The sequence below is a fragment of the Bufo bufo genome, chromosome 4, assembly GCF_905171765.1.
Source record: "Bufo bufo chromosome 4, aBufBuf1.1, whole genome shotgun sequence".
Taxonomy (NCBI): domain Eukaryota; kingdom Metazoa; phylum Chordata; class Amphibia; order Anura; family Bufonidae; genus Bufo; species Bufo bufo.
Genome location: NC_053392.1, coordinates 55,738,157 through 55,765,560, shown reverse-complemented (window position 1 = coordinate 55,765,560; position 27,404 = coordinate 55,738,157). Strand labels below are relative to the sequence as shown.

The 27,404-nt window shown below is 43.1% G+C and overlaps 1 protein-coding gene across 1 annotated transcript in view; it reads right to left on the bottom strand.

The window, feature by feature from the left end:
* Window positions 1-27,404, bottom strand: part of LOC120997255 (cytochrome P450 2K6-like) — a 90,433-nt gene that overhangs the window by 49,312 nt on the left and 13,717 nt on the right. The window contains exons 2-3 of the mRNA XM_040427267.1: window positions 12,995-13,188; window positions 3,564-3,726 (exon numbers count right to left, since the gene is read on the bottom strand). Coding sequence (XP_040283201.1) covers window positions 3,564-3,726; window positions 12,995-13,165 — 334 coding nt within the window. The 5' untranslated portion in view covers window positions 13,166-13,188. The remainder of the gene's footprint in view (window positions 1-3,563; window positions 3,727-12,994; window positions 13,189-27,404) is intronic.

Genomic DNA, 27,404 nt, shown 5'->3' with positions numbered 1-27,404 from the left:
TACATATAGTTCTTTTGACATTTTACAACTTTTTTGCAATAAAACCCCCTTTTTTAAAAGAAAAAAATGTTTTTGCATTGCCGCTTCCCAAGACCCATAACTTTTTTATTTTTATTTCTATGGAGTTGAGTGAGAGCTTGATTTTTGTGGGACGACTTGTATTTTTCACTGGTATCATTTTGGAGTTAATGGCACTTTTTTATCGCTTGTTATTAAGTTTTTTCGGTGGCAACTAAGAATAAATGTGCAAATCTGTCTTTTTTTTTTTTTACGGCGTTCATCTTAGGGGATAATTTACATGATATTTATGTAGTCCGGGTTGTTACGGACGCGGCAATATCAAACATATGGGGAAGATTTTTTTTGCCATTTTTTTTTATTGAAAAGCGTATTTTCTATGGAAAAAAAGCTTAATTTTTTAATGAGATTTTTTATTGAATAAATTAATTTTTTTTAAAACTTTTTTTACCACTTAATAGTCCCACAAGGGGACTATAACAGACAGATTTTTTGATTGCTTTTAAAATGCAATGCACTATCACTCCGATCGGAACTGCCGCTCCGCTGCCACCAATGATGGGGGGGGGAGGGGGGTTGTTAACCTGTGGCCACTTCCACCAATGATTTTAATTAGGGGTGGGGAGGAGAGGGGAGGCCGCACTGGACACCAATGATTTTAATATGGGTCGGCCGCACTAACCACCGATGATTTTAATAGGGGGGGGGGCCACACTGGCCACTAATGATTTTAATACTGGGGAGGGAGAAAGGGGGGGACGCACTGGCCACCAATGATTTTAATACTGGGGAGGGACGGGGGTCTGGCCCTGGGGGCGGCACCTGAGGGGTTAATTGTGCGGATCACAGCCCCCTGTAAGAGATCGGGTGCTGCCAGGCAGCAGGGGGCAGTTATGTACACAGTTCTTAGTATATTGTAACTTGAAGCATCCCCATCACCATGGGAATGCCTCTGTGTTAGAATATACTGTCGGATCTGAGTTTTCACAATAGTGAAAACTCAGATCTGAAAAAGCTAATACTATTATTTTCCGTTATAACCATGTTATAACGGAAAATGATAAAGTGAAGTTCGGGTCCGCATTGACTTCAATAGGGTTCGGGTCCAAGTTCGGGTCCCGAACCCAAACTTTTTTTTAAAGTTCGGCCGAATTCCCCGAACCCGAACATCTAGGTGTTCGCTTAACTCTACTTGCTAGTTATCACAGAAGTGCTAATGGACTTTAAAAATGGCCAAACTGTAGTGCTTTTCCAGATAAGAGGACAGTCACTTAATTGTAAAGGTTTTGCAGTCCACAAACCGTGTATCCCCAAAATACGGATACAGGCTGTGCGCACACCGCATCACAGTTCAGATCCATTGACTTATCTTTTGATTATCTTTCCCAGAAACCCACAGGGACATCGCCTGGCCTACAATACTGAACACACATACTCTGCATACTTGGGGATCTCCATAATGGAAAAGCATATATATGGTTGAGAAACACACATTTGTGTACTAGGCATCAGAACTGGAGAATGGAGCAATGGAAAAAGGTGGCCTGGTCAAAAGAATCATGTTGTCTTCACTTACCAGGGAAAGTGAAGCAATGATAATGTCTATTATATAATATGTCAGGAACAAGCTCAAGACCTACCTCTTCTGAAGGCACAGGCGGTTAATGGCTGCAAAAAAAGCGCCTTGAGGCGATTTAGTTCACAATTGTTGCGCTATACAATTTATTCATTTATTCATGTCATGTGCTATATGAGTAAAATAATATGATAAATAAGAGATGGCACCAGTATGCACTATGGGAAAAGAACAAGATGGTAAAGGTAGAGTGATGCTCTAGGCAATGTTCTGGTGGGAAACATTGGGTCTTGGCATGTGGATGTTACATGTAGTGTTGGCCAAAGTGGAATTCGGTAGGAAATTTAGGAAAACTTTAATTTGCACCAAATCCAATTTTTCTTGCGCTTCGTGGTAACAAATCAGGTTTTCCTAAAATGAAGGCTTCACATGTTTTAAAACTAAACTAAGTGTAGTGGAGAAAAGCCTGGCAACGTAAGATCACCCATTATGCAGTGCAGCAAGCCAATCTACAGATAGGCATCCCCTCTGATGTCACAGCCCTATAAAACCCTCATCCCACACAGTCTCCACAATTGTCCTGAGAGCTGAGCATAAGGAGAGACATGGCAAGTGCTCATGCACTAGGGACAGTGTTCCTGATGACAAAGTCTCATCGATATTAGATGATGTGGAAAAGGAGGAAAAGCAGATGTCAGAAGAAGGGCTTCCACCTGTAAGGCAGCAGAGCGCTTGGTTTGGAGAAGTGGGTATTCCAGCATATTTTAGCCCCACCTAACCAACCAAACCCCATACCAGCAACAGTCCCTGTTTAAAGTTGCATTAAAGGTGCCATGCAGCCATTAACAATGAAGACTGACTATACAGTGCGGTCTTCATTATTCAATGAAAGGCAGCTGCAGGCTAATTGGCTGTGCGGTTCTTCACCGCAGCATAGTTGCAACCTGCCCGCAGCACAGCTGCTCCATGTTGCCGTATCCTAAGGCAGAATAGCCTGGGTATAACCGATTTATGGTGATTTGCGACAACTTAATTCGGAAAAAAATCAAATTTTTGGGCTAAGTTGATTTGTCGAATCTAATTTTTCAAAAGTTTGCTCATCTCTAGTTACATGTACCATCCCTCTAAATATTGTATAGAGAAGGACCCCCATTCATAACAGCAGTGTTATGGCAGTGCCCTCTTTCTGCAGGATAATGACCGAGCCACACTGCAAACACTGAGGAATGTTTTAAGGAACATGATGAAGAATTGAAGGTGTTGACCTCCAAATTTCTCAAACTGATAGTTTTTGGGTCCATTAACAATATGCGTCTAACCTCTTAGTGCTAGATACCACAGAAAACCTTCAGATGTCTTGGGAAATTCATGTCTCACTGGGTCAGAGCTGTTTTGGTGGCACAAGGGGGATCTACACAGTATTAGTTTTAGATATTATGGCAGCTGCAGGCAGAAATTATGTAAAAGCATTCTGCAAACACTGTGAAGTGAGAGGAGGCTAAACCTGTAATTCTCCCTGATGCACACCACTGTGCAGCATAACTTCTGGACGCACACTCACATATAACCTCTCCTTCCTCTCACAGCTCAAATATCACAGAGCCAAGCCTGCTTGAAGCCCTGCTGGAACAACGCTGCTCTTATCATTGTTTACATCATGTATACAGGGCAGGGTCCATGAGAATGAGCAGGTCATTGATATTGTTGTGTTGATATGGGCAGACCCTTATAACCCTTCCCACTCCTTAGATGTAGAAAGTGATGTCATCGATAAAGGGAAAAAAACACAGTGGGAAATGTCATATGACCACGATGGACTGCAGGAAAATGAGGGGCATAACAATCACTATTTGTAAGTGATAACATGTTTTGTTTCCTGTCAATTGATGTTAAAAATTGCAAACCAGAGCACCCCTTTAAAAATCTGTAACCCTTTTAATTACTAATAACTAACTGTAGACATAGTTACCATATCCATTTGATGTTGCTGAGGTTATCGGTGATTCGGGCCTTCCTGAAAATTCCTCGGCATAGTTTATAAGAGCATCTTTCACCGTCTTGTAACCGCAGAGGATAACGATCTTCTCCATTCCAATCTGGACGCTGAATACTGTGCCATATTTTTTGGATATCTAAAAATCAACAAAGTATGAAAACCACATTAAAACTTTAAAGGCTAAAACATTTTTGGGGCATTTTTTTTTTTTTTACTGAAAAGTCTGTATTTTTGGCTAAACATCATTTTTGTAATTGAAGTTTATTAAAAATGTTCAGATATAGCATCGCTAGCGCTCCCTTCAGAATCGCGGGAGCGCAAAGCGATTTCCAATTCAATTAGCAAACCCGAATCGCGTAAATAGCCATTGAGAAAAATCAAGGTGCAATGTTGGTTTGTGAACACCAGATGGCGCATGGAACTACAGTCAGTTAGTTAGTTCCCGTGCGCTATACAGTAAATATCAAAGTATCGCTGTGGAGATAGAAGTACTGTAGGTGTCAAGGCTTATTCCATTACTGAAGTCTCGTAAAGACGTCTAGCAGACATACAGGTTGTAAACCATTCGGCCATAACTTCACATTCTCTACAAAGCACTAAATCCAGTGCTTCATTCATGTTCCTCCAGGAGACATGCTGTTCATATGGTAACAAGTCATATACTGGCGGCAGTTAGCGGAGAAGGAGCAGTAAATCACTGATAAAGCCGGTCATATCAAGTGTCCTCCCTGTAAAGCTGGTAGCATAAGTTTTATATGAAGCAGTAGTAAATAAATCCCACCTCCTCCTCCTCCTCTCCCCGTTTGCTTATCAACGCAGTATACAGTAAAAGAACGCTTGTCAGGTCCGCGCTGCAGAGGCAGAGATTAATCGCAGCTGTCCCCTTAGCTTCACTTTAGTGGGGTGTTAATTGGCAGGAGTATCGGTATTGTAAGTAGCTGCCCACTGTATTTTCTTTCAAATCGTAAGATGCAACGATGCATAATATATATGGCACAGTCACTTGTGCGTTGCGTGAAAATCGCAGCATGCTCCTCTTTGTGCGTTTTCCAAGCAACGCAGGCCCCATAGAAGTAAATGGAGTTGCGTGAAAATCGCAAGCATCCGCAAGCAAGTGCGGCTGTGGTGCGATTTTCACGCACGGTTTCTAGGAGACAATCAGGATGGAGACCCGATCATTATTATTTTCCCTTATAACATGGTTATAAGGGAAAATAATAGCATTCTTAATACAGAATGCATAGTACAATAGGGCTGGAGGGGTTAAAAAAAAATTATAAAAATTTAACTCACATTAATCCACTTGTTCGCGCAGCCCGTCTTCTCTTCTGTCTTCTTCTGTGCTGTGCACAGGAAAAAGACCTGTGGTGACGTCACTACGCTCATCACATGGCCCGTCACATGATCCATCACCATGGTAACAGATCATGTGATGGACCATGTGATGAGCACAGTGACATCATCAAAGGTCCTATTCCTCAAAGAAGTAGACAGAAGAGAAGCCGGGCTGCGCGAACAAGTGGATTAAGGTGAGTTAAATTATTTTTTATTAATTTTTAACCCCTCCAGCCCTATTTTAACCCCTCCAGCCCTATTTCTAACCCCTCCAGCCCCTCCTCGCCCCTGTGTGAAAGGGGCCTTAGATCCTATTGTAGCCATACTGAGAGTGGGGGGTAGGGTGTAAAGTAACACCATATACAGTAAACATTCTTAAAACATAAGTGTAATAGTGTTTAGGGGATAAGAAAGTTATTAGAGAATGTCCCAATTTCAAGTAATAAGATAGTTTGCTTCAAGTATGTCAGATACACAATCAAAATTATTGCATTCATCTGTTTTTTTTATCCTTTAAGTGTATATTGTTTTGTATCTTGATGCAGTTTTCCATATTTATTTTTATTTATTATTTGTTTTTCTCTGAAGTAGTGGATACAGAGTGTATTTATTAGCTATGTTCCTATAGTGGCTGAATGTTAATACAGTATTTATATTATATATAAATTTACATATAGTATAATTAGTTTAATATTGTATAGTTATTTATTCCATGATCCATATGAGGTATGGTGATTTAGATATAGTGTATTGTACAGTATAATGGACATATATAGATAGATAGATAGATAGATAGATAGATAGATAACCTCTGTATTAAAAAATAATTATACAATATTACAGTAATTATACTATATGTTAATTTATATATAATATAAACATATAAAATATATTTATATATAATAAATCAATATAGCAGCAACGCTGTATATATTGGTCTATTTTTGCCTGTAAACTTTTGGTGTATTTTAAAACTTACCCAGCGCTGCAGCTGTATCGATTTATTTATTTTTGTTTTTCATGTAACAATATTATTTGTTTTAATGGTGTCAGTGTTAGCATCATAATTCATATTAGGTTTCCATTGCGCAATTGTGGAGAAAGAGATCCAACATTAAGAATAGCAAGAATAGGTGTTGGAATTGTCCTGGCAGAAGGAGGGGGGGGGGGGGGGGGGGGGGGGGGGTGCCGTCAAGGAGGAAATGATCAAAAGGCTTTGCTAAATACAAATGTATCCATACTGTACATGTTGTTTTTCGATACTGTATTAACATTCAGCCACTATAGGAAGATAGCTAATAAATACACTCTGTATCCACTACATTATATATCTGTATACTGTATATTGTGATCGATACATAAATATATGAATGTACAGTTAGTCCATTGTACAGTAGTTTATTATTTTTTATTTATTTTTAACCCCTCCAGCCCTATTTTTTACCCCTCCAGCCCCTCCTCACCCGTGTGAAAGGGGCCTTAGATCCTAATGTAGCCATACTGAGAGTGGGGGGTAGGGTGTAAAGTAACACCATATACAGTAATATATATTTGTACTGTATGTATTATTTTTTTTTAATTAGGGGGCCACACTAGCCACTAATGATTTTAATAGGGGGAGGGAGGGAGGTCTGGCCCCCTGCTGCCTGACAGCACCTGATCTCTTACAGGGGGCTGTGATCCGTGCAATTAACCCCTTAGGTGCGGCACCTGAGGGGTTAATTGTGCGGATCACAGCCCCCTGTAAGAGATCAGGTGCTGCCAGGCAGCAGGGGGCCGTTATGTCCACAGTTCTCAGTATATTCTAGCTTGAAGCGTCCCCATCACTATGGGAACGCCTCTGTGTTAGAATATACTGTCGGATCCGAGTTTTCACAATCTAACTCAAATCTGATGGTATATTCTAACATAGAGGCGTTCCCATGGTGATGGGGGAGCTTCAAGTTAAGATATAACATCAGATTGGAGAAAACTCCAATCCGATGGTATATTAATATTACCCGAACACCAAACCCGAAACCAAACTTTTACTGAAATGTTTGGGTTCGGGTACCGAACACCGTAAAGTTCAGGTTCGCTCAACCCTAGTGCCATCCCCGATGTACTGTAGGTCTGTGTGGTTCCGCTCACCCATTTTTTTTATTTTATTTAATGATTGACTGTTCAGGTGCCATCCCCTATCGCGCCCGGCTCCTGTACAGTGTCGGGATGACTACGGGCTGTATCAGGAGCCGGATAGCGATATTAATACACAGCACATGCTGCTCTGTACATCCAGTTACACTACTAGAAATTCACATAAAGTACGGTACTATTGATTAATCTAGTACTTTAACTCAACACCGCCATCTACTGGCATTGGTGTGTATTAATACACTGGAGGAGATAAAATCGCGTTTAGTTAGTAGCGAATTGCGAAATAAGGGAGCGGTAGCGATGACACATCTGTACATTGTTGCTTGATGCCATTCAGTGTAAATCCCCTGTATCTCCTCTCTTTCTTGCCTAGGGCCCACCAGTAAAATTCATTCTGGGGGCGCACTATACAGCTACATGAAAATATTACCTGTTCACTCAGCAGCAGACAGCAGCAATATGCTCAAAATGCTACTCTTTGAGAAAGCTGATACCTGGGCAAAGAGGATACTGGCTAGTGTGCTTATGTACCTAGAAGTCTTCTCAGCCATCTGATGCATTTATATTATGTAATCCAACCAGTTTTTATATAAACATAGGCTGTTTGAAATGTTGCTTGTGTGCCATATGTCACTTGTGCAGGAAGAGGGGGATTAAAGGGGTTGCGCAGGGGTTTTATATTAATGACCTATCCTCAGGATAGGTCATCAATATCTAATTTGCATGGGTCCGAGTTTCGATACCCTCAACGATCAGCTGTTTGAAGAGTAGGCGGCGCTGCTTCCTGTTTAGAATTACACTCACATGTCTTGGAGCACAGTGTAATTACAAGTGCTCTTATTATTCACTTCTAATTACACTATGCCGCTGCTGTATGCAAGACAACATGCAGTGTAATCTGCCAGAGGAAGCAGCACTCACCTCCTGTTCAAACAGATGATCGGTGGGGGTGTTGAGGATAGGACATCAATATAAAACCCCTGCACAATGACCCTTGCTCACAGGCCCTCCCAGGAGGATTCAGAAAAATGAGCAGTTAAGTGCACTGAGGGCAGGCCCAAGCCACTCTGTGAACCCTTGCTTCATCTGCTTCTTCTCTCAGCCACTTCCTCTGCCACTTGATTGACAGGGCCAGATCCCTGCATAGTCATCTCATATGGACCTGTAGACCAAAAGATTAAATATTTAGGGGCACTTTTATTGAGACTGGTGTTTTAGACACCGGTCTTAATAAAGGCACTGTGCTTGAGGTGGATCTGCGCGGGGTTATGAAGAAGTGCTAGTTCTAAATGTAACACAGCTTTCTAGCTGGCATAAAAAATGGTGACTGAGACGGGCCTGCCAGCTTGTCCTTTCCCTGCCCACACCATGCCCACAAATTTAGACCTGGCGTGAGCGGGGCAAAGGCGAATCGTTGAGCCGTCATTTGCATCTAATTTAGGCGTATTTCAGAATAGTAAATGACCCCCTTAGTATCTCATAAATATCCTACTACATTTAAATATCCAGCAATTTTGTATATTACCCTTACACGGCCTAGTATTGCAGCCATTATTGAGAGACTCACCAAATTTTACAATGACTTTGAATGTCCACCAGATTCAATTCAAATCTTCTTAAAAATGTATAACATCTTTTTTTTTTTACATAAGACCAGTAATAGCATGCTGCTATGTGTAATCCTAATAGTCCGAGGGATTGAATGGCCAGACTTTGTCTTAATTGGTCATAGATTTAAGGACTCAAGGGGTAGGACTTGTTTGTGTTTGGCTGTTCTTGAAATTCCTTTTGGGTCCAATTCTAATTTGGTAAAAAATTTGATTCGGATCTGAATCTTTTCTACCCAGATCAAAGTGCTGCAATTGAAATGAATTATATGGCTTCCTAGGACTCATATTTTAACACTCTTGTATTTCTGGTTTTTTTTTCTCTCCCTCCCCCCTTTAAGCTCTTTAAAGTAATAGCAGTAATAGAAGTAACAGTACTAGCAAATATTGTTACAATGAAACTGACATGTAAAGCTATTGGTACATGCATGGTTGAAAGTGTTAACAAATAGAGTTGAGCGAACACCTCGATGTTCGGGTTCGAGAAGTTCGGCCGAACTTCCCGGAAATGTTCGGGTTCGGGATCCGAACCCGACCCGAACTTCGTCCCGAACCCGAACCCAATTGAAGTCAATGAGAACCCGAACTTTTCGGCACTAAAAAGGCTGTAAAACAGCCCAGAAAAGGGCTAGAGGGCTGCAAAAGGCAGCAAAATGTAGTTAAATCCCTTGCAAACAAATGTGGATAGGAAAATGAATTTAAATAAAAATAAAATAAATAAAAATTAACCAATATCAATTGGAGAGAGGTCCCATAGCAGAGAATCAGGCTTCATGTCAGCAGAGAATCAGTCTTCATGTCATAGCAGAGAATCAGGCTTCACGTCACCCAAAACTGGAACAGTCCATTGTCAGATATTTAGGCCCCGGCACCCAGGCAGAGGAGAGAGGTCCCATAACATAGAATCTGGCTTCATGTCAGCAGAGAATCAGTCTTCATGTCATAGCAGAGAATCAGGCTTCATGTCATAGCAGAGAATCAGGCTTCACGTCACCCACCACTGGAACAGTCCATTGTCAGATATTTAGGCCCAGGCACCCAGGCAGAGGAGAGAGGTCCCATAGCAGAGATTCAGGCTTCATGTCAGCAGAGAATCAGTCTTCATGTCATAGCAGAGAATCAGGCTTCACGTCACCCACCACTGGAACAGTCCATGGTCACATATTTAGGCCCAGGCACCCAGGCAGAGGAGAGAGGTCCCATAGCAGAGAATCTGGCTTCATGTCAGCAGAGAATCAGTCTTCATGTCATAGCAGAGAATCAGGCTTCACGTCACCCAACATTGGAACAGTCCATTGTCATATAATTTAGGCCCCGGCACCCAGACAGAGGACAGAAGTCCCATAACAGAGATTCAGGCTTCATGTCAGCGACTCAGCAGAGAATCAGTCTTCATGTCATAGCAGAGAATCAGGCTTCATGTCACCCACCACTGGAACAGGCCACTGTCAGATATTTTTAGGCCCCGGCACCCAGACAGAGGAGAGGTTCATTCAACTTTAGGTTGCCCCGCAATATAATGGTAAAATGAAAATAAAAATAGGACTGAATGAGGAAGTGCCCTGGAGTACAATAATATATGGTTAAGGGGAGGTAGTTAATGTCTAATCTGCACAAGGGATGGACAGGTCCTGTGGGATCCATGCCTGGTTCATTTTTATGAACGTCAGCTTGTCCACATTGGCTGTAGACAGGCGGCTGCGTTTGTCTGTAATGACGCCCCCTGCCGTGCTGAATACACGTTCAGACAAAACGCTGGCCGCCGGGCAGGTCAGCACCTCCAAGGCATAAAAGGCTAGCTCTGGCCACGTGGACAATTTGGAGACCCAGAAGTTGAATGGGGCCGAACCATCAGTCAGTACGTGGAGGGGTGTGCACAGGTACTGTTCCACCATGTTAGTGAAATGTTGCCTCCTGCTAACACGTTCCGTATCAGGTGGTGGTGCAGTTAGCTGTGGCGTGGTGACAAAACTTTTCCACATCTCTGCCATGCTAACCCTGCCCTCAGAGGAGCTGGCCGTGACACAGCTGCGTTGGCGCCCTCTTGCTCCTCTTCTGCCTTCGCCTTGGGCTTCCACTTGTTCCCCTGTGACATTTGGGAATGCTCTCAGTAGCGCGTCTACCAACGTGCGCTTGTACTCGCGCATCTTACTATCACGCTCCAGTGCAGTAAGTGAGGTGGGCACATTGTCTTTGTACCGTGGATCCAGCAGGGTGGCAACCCAGTAGTCCGCACACGTTAAAATGTGGGCAACTCTGCTGTCGTTGCGCAGGCACTGCAGCATGTAGTCGCTCATGTGTGCCAGGCTGCCCAGAGGTAAGGACAAGCTGTCCTCTGTGGGAGGCGTATCGTCATCGTCCTGCGTTTCCCCCCAGCCACGCACCAGTGATGGGCCCGAGCTGCGTTGGGTGCCACCCTGCTGTGAACATGCTTCATCCTCATCCTCCTCCACCTCCTCCTCATCCTCGTCCTCCTCGTCCTCCAGTAGTGGGCCCTGTCTGGCCACATTTGTACCTGGCCTCTTCTGTTGCAAAAACCCTCCCTCTGAGTCACTTCGAAGAGACTGGCCTGAAAGTGCTAAAAATTACCCCTCTTCCTCCTCCTCCTCCTGGGCCACCTCCTCTTCCATCATCGCCCTAAGTGTTTTCTCAAGGAGACATAGAAGTGGTATTGTAACGCTGATAATGGCGTCATCGCCACTGGCCATGTTGGTGGAGTACTCGAAACAGCGCAACAGGGCACACAGGTCTCGCATGGAGGCCCAGTCATTGGTGGTGAAGTGGTGCTGTTCTGCAGTGCGACTGACCCGTGCGTGCTGCAGCTGAAACTCCACTATGGCCTGCTGCTGCTCGCACAGTTTGTCCAGCATGTGCAAGGTGGAGTTCCACCTGGTGGGCACGTCGCATATAAGGCGGTGAGCGGGAAGGCCGAAGTTACGCTGTAGCGCAGACAGGCGAGCAGCGGCAGGATGTGAACGCCGGAAGCGCGAACAGACGGCCCGCACTTTATGCAGCAGCTCTGACATGTCGGGGTAGTTGCGAATGAACTTCTGCACCACAAGCCACAAAATGGCCGCCGATCACCCCAGAAAAAAGTGATATAAAAACGCTCTGGGCAGCCTAAAAACAGTGAGCAATTGAATATCAGCACTTCAATGATCCACAGCTGTAGATCGATCACTGAATGAAGTCTTTTGGAGGAGTTAATCACTGCCTAATCTCGCCCTAACGTCGCAGCTGCAACCTCTTCCTACACTTGTATCAGCAGAGTGACGTGCAGCGCTACGTGACCCAAGCTTATATAGAGGCTGGGTCACATGCTGCACTGGCCAATCACAGCCATTTCAATAGTAGGCATGGCTGTGATGGCCTCTTGGGGCAAGTAGTATGACGCTTGTTGATTGGCTGCTTTGCAGCCTTTCAAAAAGCGCGAAGAAAGCGCCGAACACCGAACCCGAACCCAGACTTTTACGAAAATGTTCGGGTTCGGGTCCGTGTCACGGACACCCCAAAATTCGGTACGAACCCGAACTTTACAGTTCGGGTTCGCTCATCCCTATTAACAAACTAAATTGCAACTGTTTTTTCAGACAGAGGGGCAATTAACTATCCCCTTCTACGAACACACTGGTATTGACGTATTGAATTGTGCTAAAGAGTGCAATGTAGCAAAATTTTAACTGGTTTTATAAAGAAAAAGGCACAATTATGCAGTGTATACAGTGAAATACATGCCTCTGGAGGTGCTGGAAATATACAGGTGAAACTCGAATTTATTTCAGTAATGCAACTTAAAAGGTGAACCTAATATATGAGACAGACTCATTACATGCAAAGCGAGATATTTCAAGCCTTTATTTGTTATCATTTGGATGATTATGGCTTTCAGCTTATGAAACCCCAAAGTCTTAATTTTGAGGTACCCTTTGCTCAGGGGGTATGGATTAATTAGCTGACTAGAGTGTGACACTTTGAGCCTAGAATATTGAACCTTTTCACAAAATTCAAATTTTAAGCTGCATTAATGAAATTCCTTTTAATTTGCATTACTGAAATGATTGGACTTTTGCACGATAGTCTAACTTTTTGAGTTTCACCTGTATGTATACGTATGAACAGTAGAAGACTGGCCGCTCGTACACAGAATGATTGGCTGCTCATGCACAAAAAAAAATCACTCCATTTTTTCTCCTTTTCTGCTTCTTCTTATTATTACAACAGCTGAATAGAATTTTTAAAAACTTGATGGAGAAGAAGACCTCACAGCCAGTTTGTTAGAGATTGTATGATTTGCACTAGAAATGCTCCTGGTGATATTGTTATTACCTCTAATAAAGATTTATGGGGTTTCACCGTGTTAATCATGTGCATATTCCCAATGATCGGTAAGGGTTTAGGTCCTGGAGGAAAGTTCTGGTACTTCTTGTTTTCCTTGTTGAAAACACTGTACAAAATTAAGAAGACAGTGACCGCCAGAAGAATTGAGACCAGGTCCATGGTGAAGATGACTCAGCAAGAACCTAAGAAAATGTAAAATAAACTTGTATAACAAAGCAGGTAACTCCAGAGATTACAAACATGACTTAAGGACAACATTATTCTTTATTACTCCTATATTATTTTAACAGTATTTACATGTATCAAGCTGCAAGTCGGACTGAACATGCTTTGTGTGTAGCTGGTGAGCAAATATCTCTTAACAGCAAACCATGTAGTCACATATGGGCTTATTGCAAGGCATGAAATCATGGCAACTATCTCCAAACTGTACTTCATTCGATGTATTAAGTCCCGTTTGAACATTTATACAAACGCTAATTCACAATAATCGTACTGTGTAAAATTTCCCTAGATCATCGGGTGAAAGCATTGTTGATGCAAATGCCAAAATCATTGTGTCTGGGCAGCAGATCATGCTGTGTAAACAGAGAATAGGAGATGATTGCTGCATGTAAATGCAGCTCTCACTTCCTCTGACAAGCATAGAAACATAGAAACATAGAATGTGTCGGCAGATAAGAACCATTTGGCCCCTCTAGTCTGCCCAATATATCTGAATCCTATGAATAGTCCCTGGCCCTATCTTATATGAAGGATAGCCTTATGCCTATCCCATGCATGCTTAAACTCCTTCACTGTATTTGCAGCTACCACTTCTGCAGGAAGGCTATTCCATGCATCCACTACTCTCTCAGTAAAGTAATACTTCCTTATATTACTTTTAAACCTTTGCCCCTCTAATTTAAAACTGTGTCCTCTTGTGGTAGTTTTTCTTCTTTTAAATATGCTCTCCTCCTTTACCGAGTTGATTCCCCTTATGTATTTAAAAGTTTCTATCATATCCCCTCTGTCTCTTCTTTCTTCCAAGCTATACATGTTAAGGTCCTTTAACCTTTCCTGGTAAGTTTTAGCCTGCAATCCATGTACTAATTTAGTAGCTCTTCTCTGAACTCTCTCTAGAGTATCTATATCCTTCTGGAGATATGGCCTCCAGTACTGCGCACAATACTCCAAGTGAGGTCTCACCAGTGTTCTGTACAGCGGCATAAGCACTTCACTCTTTCTACTGCTTATACCTCTCCCTATACATCCAAGCATTCTGCTGGCATTTCGTGCTGCTCTATTACATTGTCTTCCCACCTTTAAGTCTTCTGAAATAATTACTCCTAAATCCCTTTCCTCAGATACTGAGGTCAGGACTGTGTCAAATATTCTATATTCTGCCCTTGGGTTTTTACGCCCCAGGTGCATTATCTTGCACTTATCCACATTAAATTTCAGTTGCCAGAGTTCTGACCATTCTTCTAGTTTTCCTAAATCCTTTTCCATTTGGCGTTTCCCTCCAGGAACATCAACCCTGTTACATATCTTTGTGTCATCAGCAAAAAGACAAACCTTACCATCGAGGCCTTTTGCAATATCACTTATGAAGATATTAAACAAAATTGGTCCCAGTACAGATCCCTGTGGAACCCCACTGGTAACATGACCTTGTTTTGAATGTTCTCCATTGACTACAACCCTCTGTTGTCTGTCACTCAGCCACTGCCTAATCCACTCAACAATATGGGAGTCCATGCTCAATGACTGCAGTTTATTGATAAGTCTTCTATGTGGGACAGTGTCAAAAGCCTTACTAAAATCTAGATATGCGATATCTACTGCACCTCCACCGTCTATTATTTTAGTCACCCAGTCAAAAAAATCTATAAGATTTGTTTGACATGATCTCCCTGAAGTAAACCCATGTTGTTTTTCATCTTGCAATCCATGGGATTTTAGATGTTCCACAATCCTATCCTTTAATAGGGTTTCCATTAATTTGCCTACTATTGATGTCAGACTCACTGGTCTATAGTTGCTCGATTCCTCCCTACTACCTTTCTTGTGAATGGGCACGACATTTGCCAATTTCCAATCTTCCGGGACGACTACTGTTACTAATGATTGGTTAAATAAATCTGTTAACGGTTTTGCCAGCTCACCACTAAGCTCTTTTAATAATTTTGGGTGTATCTCATCAGGCCCCTGTGACTTATTTGTCTTCACTTTAGACAGCAAACTTAGAACATCTTCCTCTGTAAAGACACATGCATCAAACGATTTATTAGTCATCCTTTCTAGTGGAGGTCCTTCTCCTTCTTTTTCTTTTGTAAAAACTGAACAGAAGTATTCATTAAGGCAGTCGGCTAGCCCTTTATTCTCTTCTACATACCTTCCGTCTTTTGTTTTTAATTTAGTTATTCCTTGTTTTAATTTCCTTTTTTCATTTATATATCTGAAGAATGTCTTATCCCCTTTTTTCATAGACTGAGCTAGTTTTTCTTCTGCCTGCGATTTAGAAGTTCTTATAACTTGCTTGGCCTCTTTCTGCCTAATCTTGTAGATTTCCTTATCTTCATTGCTCTGTTTTTTTTTATAATTACAAAATGCTAGCTTTTTATTTTTAATGATTTGGGCCACTTCTGCTGAGTACCACAGTGGTCTCTTCCTTTTTTTGCTTTTACTGACAAGTCTAATGCAATTTTCTGTTGCCTTCAATAATGCACCTTTTAAGTAGTCCCATTTCTCCTGGACTCCATGTAATCCGTTCCAGTCTGATAAGGACTCATTTATGACTAATTTCATTTTTGAAAAGTCTGTTTTTCTAAAATCTAAAACTTTAGTTTTTGTGTGGTGGAACTCTTTCACAGTTCTTATATTAAACCACACTGACTGGTGATCACTAGATCCCAAGGTTTCGCCTACAATGACATCATATACCGAATCCCCATTTGTGAATACCAAATCCAAAATGGCCTCCCTCCGGGTTGGCTCCTCAACCACTTGTTGTAGAGATAACCCCAGTAGGGAATTTAGAATATCTGTACTCCTGGTAGAACTTGCTATTTTGGTTTTCCAGTTTATATCTGGAAGATTGAAATCTCCCATAATGATAACTTCTCCTTTCATTGTCATTTTAGCTATTTCTTCAACTAGTAGATCATCTAGTTCTTTAACTTGACCAGGTGGTGTATATATCACACCTACACGAGTTACTGCATGATTAGCAAACTGTTAGCACTGTTTCCCTCACTGGAGCCTACACAGTTGAATGCTATAAGGAGACTGATCTCTGTACAGCATTCAAACTAAATTTTAAACTCTACTACATCTGTAATCGACTTCGGATCTAGGATTCTATTTGCTCAACACTCGATTTTCATGACATTAGAATTCAAATTGCAAGAGATAGTACGGTTGACACCAACATTACTGCAGGCACCTTCATAGTAAGGAGTTGTCCTAACTATGCAATTTTTCTAGTGCTACAAGACAAATATTAAAGGCAGATAGATTTGATACCCACAGCAATTGGAAAGAGTGTTGATCAAAGAGTTACTAAATCTTTGTCAATGAGAAAAGTGTATACTACCTATCCAAGTTCACCATTGAGTCTAAAGATACATATATGAAGAATACAAATATCACCCTAAATCCACGGTAACATTGTCCTCTGTTTGTGACCTTATGGTACAAATTAACTCTGTTAGTGATACCACTGGAGGTGTTACAAAATGCTATCATTTATTAAAATAAATACCGTATTTTTCGCTTTATAAGACGCACCTGATGATACGACACACCTAGGTTTTTGAGGAGGAAAATAAGAAAAAAATATTTTGAACCAAAAGGTGTGCTTTTGGTAGCTTTTGAACTAATGGTGGTCTGTGGATGATGTACTGTTATGGGGATCTGGGGATGATGCACTGTTATGGGGATCTGTGGATGACACTGTTATGGGGGATCTGTGGATGACGCACTGTTATGGGGGGATCTGTGGATGACGCACTGTTATGGGGGGATCTGTGGATGACGCACTGTTATGGGGGATCTGTGGATGACGCACTGTCATGGGGGGATCTGTGGATGACGCACTGTTATGGGGGATCTGTGGATGACGCACTGTTATGGGGGGATCTGTGGATGACGCACTGTTATGGGGGGATCTGTGGATGATGCACTGTTATGGGGGATCTGTGGATTACACTGATGGGGGATCTGTGGATGACACTAATGGGGGATCTGTGGATGACACTGATGGGGATCTGTGAATGACACTGAGGGGGATCTGTGAATGACACTGAGGGGGGATCTGTGAATGACACTGAGGGGGGATCTGTGCATTACACTGAGGGGGGATCTGTGCATGACACTGAGGGGGGATCTGTGCATGACACTGATGGGGGATCTGTGGATGACACTGAGGGGGGATCTGTGCATGACACTGAGGGGGGATCTGTGCATGACACTGATGAGGGATCTGTGGATGACACTTATGGGGCTCTGTGGATGACACTTATGTCATCCACAGATCCCCATAAGTGTCATCTACAGAACCCCCATCAGATGCATCAGTGTGGAGGGAGGAGGTGGAGACACTCATGACGGGGCCCGGTGCAGTGACTCTACTCTAATACACCGGGCCCCGCAACTGTTAAACATTCAATCTGATCTATATCTAATAGTATATGCTCTGTACGGCTCTTACTGTAGTAACGTAAGTATAGCGCAGACCGGCATCTCCATCGGTCATGCGCCGCTTGCAGCACCTCCCTCCTCATGCGCCGTCTGCTCCAGCTCCCTCTGTCATGCGCCGCCTGCCCCAGCTCCCTCCTCATGCGCCGCCTGCCTGCTTATCTCACTTTATGAATGAACAGGCAGGTGGCGCATGACAGAGGGAGCTGGAGCAGACGGCGCATGAGGAAGGAGGTGCGGCAAGCAGCGCATGACCGAGGGAGATGCCGGTCTGCGCTATACTTACGGTACTACAGTAAGAGCCGTACAGAGCATATACTATTAGATATAGATCAGATTGAATGTTTAACAGTTGCGGGGCCCGGTGTATTAGAGTAGAGTCACTGCACCGGGCCCCGCCTCCTCCCTCCACACTGTCACTGATACTTCGCTGGCCGCGCTGTGCAGCATAGCGGCCAGCGAAGTATTCGCTTTATAAGACGCACGGCCATTTTCCCCCCACTTTTGGGGGGGGGAAAGTGCGTCTTATAAAGCGAAAAATACGGTACTTAAGTGAAACATGTCCCCGTAGTTTATTCTATATTGGTAGAGCAGGAGAGTAGAGCAGCCATGAAGACTGACCCTATTAAAGGCAATTTCTAAATATTTTGTGAGAACTATATGGGAAGGCGTCAAGACTTGAAAATATGGAGGTACAATATTTCCTTGAGAACCAGACCTTGATACGTCTTGCACTTATTTAATGTAAATGGATTGTGAAATTTTGCACAGTTTTTTCCCTTGATATATTTTGCGAAGTAGAATTTCCTCGTGCTTCGTGGTAACTAATTGAATTTCCCTGAAATGGGGTAAAAAAATATATTCATACTCACCTCATCCGTTTGAGCGCAAAAGCAGGCATATAGAATTTTTGACGAAGCAGGCATATAGAATTTTCAAGAACGTCACCCAATACTAAGTGCTATCAGTTACTGATAACACCTCCCCCATATACAACTGTCAGAGACTGACAGCTATCTCTGAATACACACTTACACAGAGAATACTATCAATCACTGATAACACCTCCCTGTGTACAGCTATCAGTGACTTAAATCTATCTCTGTATACACACTTACACAGAGAATACTATCATCATTGATAACACCTGCCTGTGTACAGCTATCAGTGACTGACATCTATCTCTGTATACACACTTACACAGGGAATGCTATCAATCACTGATAACACCTCCCTGTGTACAGCTAACAGTGACTGAAATCTATCTCTGTATACACACTTACACAGAGAATACTATCATCATTGATAACACCTGCCTGTGTACAGCTATCAGTGACTGATAGCTATTTCTGTATGCACACGTACACAGGGAATGCTATCAATCACTGATAAGACCTCCCCTGTGTACAACTATCAGTGTCTGACAGCTCTCTGTATACACACTGACACAGAGAATGTATAAATTACATTTATTACTGAATCTACTGAAACTATATACATTATCAATCTGCTCATCTCCTTCTGCTCTACACTGCGTGCAGAATTATTAGGCAAATGAATATTTTGACCACATCATCCTCTTTATGCATGTTGTCTTACTCCAAGCTGTATAGGCTCGAAAGCCTACTACCAATTAAGCATATTAGGTGATGTGCATCTCTGTAATGAGAAGGGGTGTGGTCTAATGACATCAACACCCTATATTAGGTGTGCATAATTATTAGGCAACTTCCTTTCCTTTGGCAAAATGGGTCAAAAGAAGGACTTGACAGGCTCAGAAAAGTCAAAAATAGTGAGATATCTTGCAGAGGGATGCAGCACTCTTAAAATTGCAAAGCTTCTGAAGCGTGATCATCGAACAATCAAGCGTTTCATTCAAAATAGTCAACAGGGTCGCAAGAAGCGTGTGGAAAAACCAAGGCGCAAAATAACTGCCCATGAACTGAGAAAAGTCAAGCGTGCAGCTGCCAAGATGCCACTTGCCACCAGTTTGGCCATATTTCAGAGCTGCAACATCACTGGAGTGCCCAAAAGCACAAGGTGTGCAATATACTCAGAGACATGGCCAAGGTAAGAAAGGCTGAAAGACGACCACCACTGAACAAGACACACAAGCTGAAACGTCAAGACTGGGCCAAGAAATATCTCAAGACTGATTTTTCTAAGGTTTTATGGACTGATGAAATGAGAGTGAGTCTTGATGGGCCAGATGGATGGGCCCGTGGCTGGATTGGTAAAGGGCAGAGAGCTCCAGTCCGACTCAGACGCCAGCAAGGTGGAGGTGGAGTACTGGTTTGGGCTGGTATCATCAAAGATGAGCTTGTGGGGCCTTTTCGGGTTGAGGATGGAGTCAAGCTCAACTCCCAGTCCTACTGCCAGTTTCTGGAAGACACCTTCTTCAAGCAGTGGTACAGGAAGAAGTCTGCATCCTTCAAGAAAAACATGATTTTCATGCAGGACAATGCTCTATCACAGGCGTCCAAGTACTCCACAGCGTGGCTGGCAAGAAAGGGTATGAAAGAAGAAAATCTAATGACATGGCCTCCTTGTTCACCTGATCTGAACCCCATTGAGAACCTGTGGTCCATCATCAAATGTGAGATTTACAAGGAGGAAAAACAGTACACCTCTCTGAACAGTGTCTGGGAGGCTGTGGTTGCTGCTGCACGCAATGTTGATGGTGAACAGATCAAAACACTGACAGAATCCATGGATGGCAGGCTTTTGAGTGTCCTTGCAAAGAAAGGTGGCTATATTGGTCACTGATTTGTTTTGTTTTTGAATGTCAGAAATGTATATTTGTGAATGTTGAGATGTTATATTGGTTTCACTGGTAAAAATAAATAATTGAAATGGGTATATATTTGTTTTTTGTTAAGTTGCCTAATAATTATGCACAGTAATAGTCACCTGCACACACAGATATCACCCTAAAATAGCTAAAACTAAAAACAAACTAAAAACTACTTCCAAAAATATTCAGCTTTGATATTAATGAGTTTTTTGGGTTCATTGAGAACATGGTTGTTGTTCAATAATAAAATTAATCCTCAAAAATACAACTTGCCTAATAATTCTGCACTCCCTGTATAATAAAAGGCCTACAGATTGCTTCACATTTTGTGGTGACTGGTCTCTGCTGGAAGTTATTTATTTTTTATTAAAGAAATAGAGAACTTTATGTAAAGTCTCCCCTTAGCAACTTTTTATCTAAGGAGAATTCATCTTCAGCGTTTAGTAGAGGCGGATAACTGGATAACCATGTCATGCAGCAGCAGGCCTCTCAGCCTGTGCCTCTCTATATGTGTTTATTCTGCACATTACTAAAACAAATTCTATAAGCTTTCCTGATGACCATGTATTTACCTCCCTAACTCTATAAAAGAGCTTACTAAAACTAATGCTATATACAAGTGCCTTGCAAAAGTATTCACCCCCCTTGACTTTTTTCGTATTTTACAGCCTTAAGTTCAATGTTTTGTTAATCTGAATTTTATGTAATGGATCAGAACACAATAGTCTGAGTTGGTGAAGTGAAATGAGAAAAATATATAAACAAAACTATTGTTTAGAAATAGAAAACAGAAAATTAGCATGTACGCATGTGTTCACCCCCTTTGTTAGGAAGCCCATAGAAAGCTCTGGTGCAACCAATTACCTTCAGAAGTCACATAATTAGTGAAATGATGTCACCTGTGTGCAATCTAAGTGTCACATGATCTGTCATTACATATACACACCTTTTTTGAAAGGCCCCAGAGGCTGCAACACCTAAGCAAAAAGCATCACTAACCAAACACTGCCATGAAGACCAAGGAACTCTCCAAACATGCAAGGGATAATGTTGTTGAGAAGTAGAAGTCAGGCTTAGGTTATAAAAAAATATCCAAATCTTTGATAATACTCAAGAGCACCATTAAAATCTATCATAACCAAATTGAAAGAACATGGCACAACAGCAAACCTGCCAAGAGACGGCCACCCACCAAAACTCACGGATCGGGCAAAGAGGGAATTAATCAGAGAGGCAGCACAGAGACCTAAGGTAACCCTGAAGGAACTGCAGAGTTCCACAGCAGAGACTGGAGTATCTGTACATAGGACAACAATAAGCCGTACGCTCCATAGAGTTGGGCTTTATGGCAGAGTGGTCAGAAGAAAGCCATTACTTCCAGCTAAAAACAAAAAGGCACGTTGTGGGTTTGCGAAAAGGCATGTGGGAGACTCCCAAAATGTATGGAGGAAGGTGCTCTGGTCTGATGAGACTAAAATTGAACTTTTCGGCCATCAAAGAAAACGCTATGTCTGGTGCAAACCCAACACATCACATCACCCAAAGAATACCATCTCCACAATGAAACATGGTGGTGGCAGCATCATGCTGTGGAGATGTTTTTCAGCAGCCGGACTGGGAAACTGGTCAGAGTTGAGGGAAATATGGAAGGTGCTAAATACAGGGATATTCTTGAGCAAAACCTGTCCGACTCTGTGCGTGATGTGAGGCTAGGACGGAGGTTCACCTTCCAGCAGGACAATGACCCCAAACACACTGCTAAAGCAACACTTGAGTGGTTTAAGGGGAAACATGTAAATGTGTTGGAATGGCCTAGTCAAAGCCCAGATCTCAATCCAATAGAAAATCTGTGGTCAGACTTAAATATTGCTGTTCACAAGTGCAAACAATCCAACTTGAAGGAGCTGGAGCAGTTTTGCAAGGAGAAATGGGCAAAAATCCCAGTGGTAAGATGTGGCAAGCTTATAGAGACTTATCCAAAGCGACTTGGAGCTGTGATTGTCACAAAAGGTGGCTCTACAAAGTATTGACTTTAGGGGGTGAATAGTTATGCACATTGACTTTTTCTGTTATTTTGTCCTATTTGTTGTTTGCTTTGCAATAATAAAAAATAAAAAAATATCAATGTTTGAAATTATAATCTTCATTAAATTTGTACTTGATCAAGTTGGATATTACATCTTCTTATGCTCTGTTGGAATGTGGGGTATAATTTTTGAATTCTGTGATCGATAATTGTTCATTTGTTAAATCTGAAATCTTTTGTAATTTTGTAGTTATTCAAGGAAATGTATCTGTATAGCACCACGAGCTGTTTGTTTTTTCTTATTTCTTTGTCTGGCTCACTGAAAGGGTCGCACATGCTCGGTTATATCTTTCAACTGTCTGCTGAGTTGTGATAGGGAAAGCAAGGACACGCCCCCTGAGCTGTAGAAGAATAGACACTCCCTTTGAACTGTCAGCTTGATATAAATCTAGCAGGGCAAAAAATGGGGAGATCTTTGGATACATGTGAGGTACAGGGCTGGTTCTAGCTTAAATTTGTTAAATCTGTGCATTTATTTTAACAGCATGTATTTCTGTGTTAACCTGCACAGAGCTTTTTGAACATGCCATATGTGTTTCTAGTGAACGCACATTATCTCCTCACATACCATGTCACGTTTTGCAATGCATGCAGTCATGGTAACTATCTCTCCAACCTGTGCTTCAGTTCATGTCCTACACTTTGCCACACATATATGGAAATCCTAGTTTTTGCTCACTTTTCATCCTACAATCTACATTATGCCTTACAACCTGATCCTTTCATCCAACAGTTTCCCCCACAATGATTGCCCGCTAGTGCACTTTATATTTGTACACACACATATACTGGCTTATATCTGGCTCACACAGCTATTAGGTGTACTACCTTGTTTTCTAAACAAAAATGGCTAGACCATTGTAAAAAAGAAAGACTTTTTGCCTCTAATTATTATCATTATCAGGGGCGCACCAGCAATGAGGGGAGGTGAGGAGACTGTCTCAGGTGGTGCCATCTAGGAAAAAGTGAGGAGCAGTGTCAGGACTGTGGGCATTGAACAATTCCATTGTTGAAGGGGTTCTCCAGGAACTAAGAAAATTAAAATAGTTAACCATTACTTTATTATAAATATATTCTCAAATATCTTTCATGAGTAGGGATGAGCGGTCCCGTGGATGTTCGGGTTCGCCTGAACTTTGGGTGAAAGTTCGGGTTCGGGACCCGAACTTGACGCGAACCCGAACCCCATTGAAGTCAATGGGGACCCGAACTTTGGTGCACTAAAATGGCTGTAAAATCATAGTAAGGTCATAATAAGGGCTAGAGGGCTGCAAAAGGAAGCAACATGGGGGAAAGAGCAGGACAATTGCACTGCAAACAAATGTGGATAGGGAAATTACTTAAAATAACATAGAAAAGTTAATCCGTCTGTTAGTTCGGTGGGTGACATATTCCCATTTTTGGTGTAAGATACACGTGCACTTTATACGTAACAGGGAAATTAATATAGGTAATCTGACTGCTAGTTCGGCCGGTAACATATACCCATTTTTGGTGTTAGGTACACCTGCACTGCATACGTGACAGGGAAATTTATATAGTTAATCTGTTTGTTAGGTCGGTGGGTGACCTCAAAGAATAAGGAGAGCATCAAATAAGAGACGTAGCCCTGGTCGTGGTGCTGCTGGTGGAGCTCCTGTTGCAGGGAGAGGACGTGGTCGATCTGTGCATGTAGGCGACAGGACGTTCAGCGTCATTTTGTAGGCCCGAATACCGGTGTACGAATGGTGTGGCGCCTGCAGAGTTGGCGCCTGCAGCCCTAGGGTCATCTTTCTTTCACTTCACCCAGCATGTCCACACTGTCCCATGGAAGTGTTCAGTTGTCCATCCCCCAAAAACTGGAGAGAAAGAGGAAGTACCCCCCCCCCCCCCCCCCACACAGATCCCTGGACCTGAATGCCAGTATTTCAAAATTCCTGGCCTTTGAAATGCTGTCATTCTGTCTGGTGGAGACAGAGATTTTTAAAGTCCTTATGGCGGAGGCCGTCCCACAGTGCATGGTTCCCAGTCGCCACTACTTTTCCAGGCGAACCAACCATGCCCTGCACAACCAAGTGGTGGATAAAATCAGGTGTGCACTGCGCAACACCATCTGTGGCAAGGTCCACATAACTATCGATATGTGGACCAGTAAGCACGGACAGGGACATTATATCTCCCTAACTCCACACTGGGTAAATGCACTGGCGGCTCGGCCTGAGGTGGATAGCAGTTTGGCGCATGTCCTACCACCACCGAGAATTGCAGGACATTTCTCGTTGCCTCCTGTTGACTCCTCCTTCTACTCTGCTTCCTCCTCTACCGCCTCCTCATCCGATCAGCGTAACACCATCACCACCAACTTCAGCACAGCCAGGGGGAAACGACAGCAGGCTGTTTTGAAACTCATCTGTTTGATGGAAAAAACCCACACCACGCAGGAGCTGTGGACGGGCATGGAACAACAGACCGATGAGTGGTTGGTACCGCTGAGCCTCAAGCCTAGCCTGGTGGTGTGCGATAACGGGCGAAATCTCATAGCAGCTCTGGGCTAGCTTGTTTGACACACATTACCCCGATATGCCAGAGCTGCTGCAGAAAGTGCAGGCCATCTGTGTGCACTTTCGGCGTTCTCACCCTGCTGCTGCTCACCTGTCTGAGCTGCAGCGTAACTTCGACCTACCCGGTCACCGCCTCATATGCGACGTACCCACAAGGTGGAACTCCACCTTGCAAATGCTGGAGAGACTGAGCAGCAGCAGGCGATAGTAGAGTTTCAGCTGCAGCACGCATGGGCGAGTCACTCTGCGGAACAGCACCACCTTACCACAACGAGTGGGCCTCCATGCGGGACGTGTGTGCTCTGTTGCACTGTTTCGAGTACTCCAACAACATGGCCAGTGCCGATGACGCAGTCCTCAGTGTTACTATCCCACTTCTATGTCTCCTTGAAAAAACACTTTGAGCGATGATTTAAGGGGATGTGGCACAAGAGGAAGAGGAGGAGGAAGAGGGATCATTTCCAAGGTTATCAGGCCAGTCATTCACAAGTGGCTCAGAGGGTGGGTTCCTGCACCAACAGAGGCCAGGTACACAACTGTCCAGCCAGGGCACAGTTCTGCAGGATGAGGAGGATAATGATGATGAGGAACCTTGTTCACAGCAGGGTGGCACCCAAAGCAGCTTATGGGCATCAATGGAGCGTGGCTGGGGGGGGATACCGAGGACACAGACGATACACCTCCCACAGAGGACAGATTGTCGTTGGCTCTGGGTAGCCTGACACACATGAGCGACTACAGTGCCTGCGAAATGACCGCCAAGTTGCCAACATTCTAACCAGTGCTGATTACTGCTGGATCCCCGCTACAAGGACAATGTGCTGTCCTTAATTCCGTCAGTGGAGCTTGATTGGAAGATGTGCGAGTACAAGCACACACTGGTAGACGTTCTGCTGATGGCATTCACACCTGACAGCGGGGGTTCAGGTGTGAAGCACAAGGCAATGGCAGAGGAGGAGGAGGAAGAAGTCGCCAATGCAGCTGGGGCACCGCCAGCACCTCAAAAGGTAGGGGTTAGCATGGCCGAAATGTGGAAAAGCTTTGTCAGCACCACCAGCTGATACTGAACGTCTTAGCAGGAGGCAGCATTTCAGCAACATGGTGGAACAGTACGTGTGCACACGCCTTCACGTACTGACTGATGGGTCTGCTTCATTCAACTTCTGGGTCTGCAAATTGGGCACATGGCCTGAGCTTGCCCTTTACACCTTGGAGGTGCTGGCCTGCCCTGCAGCCAGTGTATTGTCCCAACGTGTGTTCAGCACGGCTGGGGTGTAAATCACAGACAAGTGCAGCCGCCTGTCCACAGCCAAAGTGGACAAGCTCAAGTTCATTAAAATGAACCAGTCATGGATTCCACAAGACTTGTCCGTACCTTGTGCTGAGTAGACAAGTATACCGGCCGCACCCAGCCATTTATATACTACAGCGCACTTTCTCTTTGCATTGGATACATTTTGGAAGGCTCGGATGCTGAAACGTATGGAAAAACATATGCATCTTCTGACGAAGATAATGAATATAAAAGTTTCTTATTTAACCCGGATGACACTGATGAGCTTATAAAGGCGATTAGAGCCACAATACAGATGGAGGTGCCTAAAAAGCCTAAGTCGGTGCAGGAAGAGATATTCGGGGGTCTGGGGGAAAAGAGGAAGTCTGTATTCCCAATTCCATATAATATTCAAAAATTTATCAGGTCAGAATGGGAGAAGCCAGATAAAGGATCTTTCGTTCCTAGGGGTATCAAGAGGCGATATCCTTTTAATGATGAGGATTGCGCCGATTGGGAATCCATTCCCAGAGTAGACGCTCCTGTGGCTAAGGTGAACCCTTTGGAATGATATGGATTTCTGCACAAATTGGTCATCTTCATCTAAGTCACAACAATAGACAATCACAGTCTGCTTAAACTAATAACACACAAAGAATTAAATGTTACCATGTTTTATTGAACACACCATGTAAACATTCACAGTGCAGGTGGATAAAGTATGTGAACCCCTAGACTAATGACATCTCCAGGAGCTAATTGGAGTGAGGTGTCAGCCAACTGGAGTCTAATCAATGAGATGAGATTGGAGGTGTTGGTTACAGCTGCCCTGCCCTATAAAAAACACACACTAGTTCTGGGTTTGCTTTTCAGAAGAAGCATTGCCTGATGTGAATGATGCCTCACACAAAAGAGCTCTCAGAAGACCTACGATTAAGAATTGTTGACTTGCATAAAGCTGGAAAGGGTTATAAAAGTATCTCCAAAAGCCTTGCTGGTTATCAGTCCACGGTAAGACAAATTGT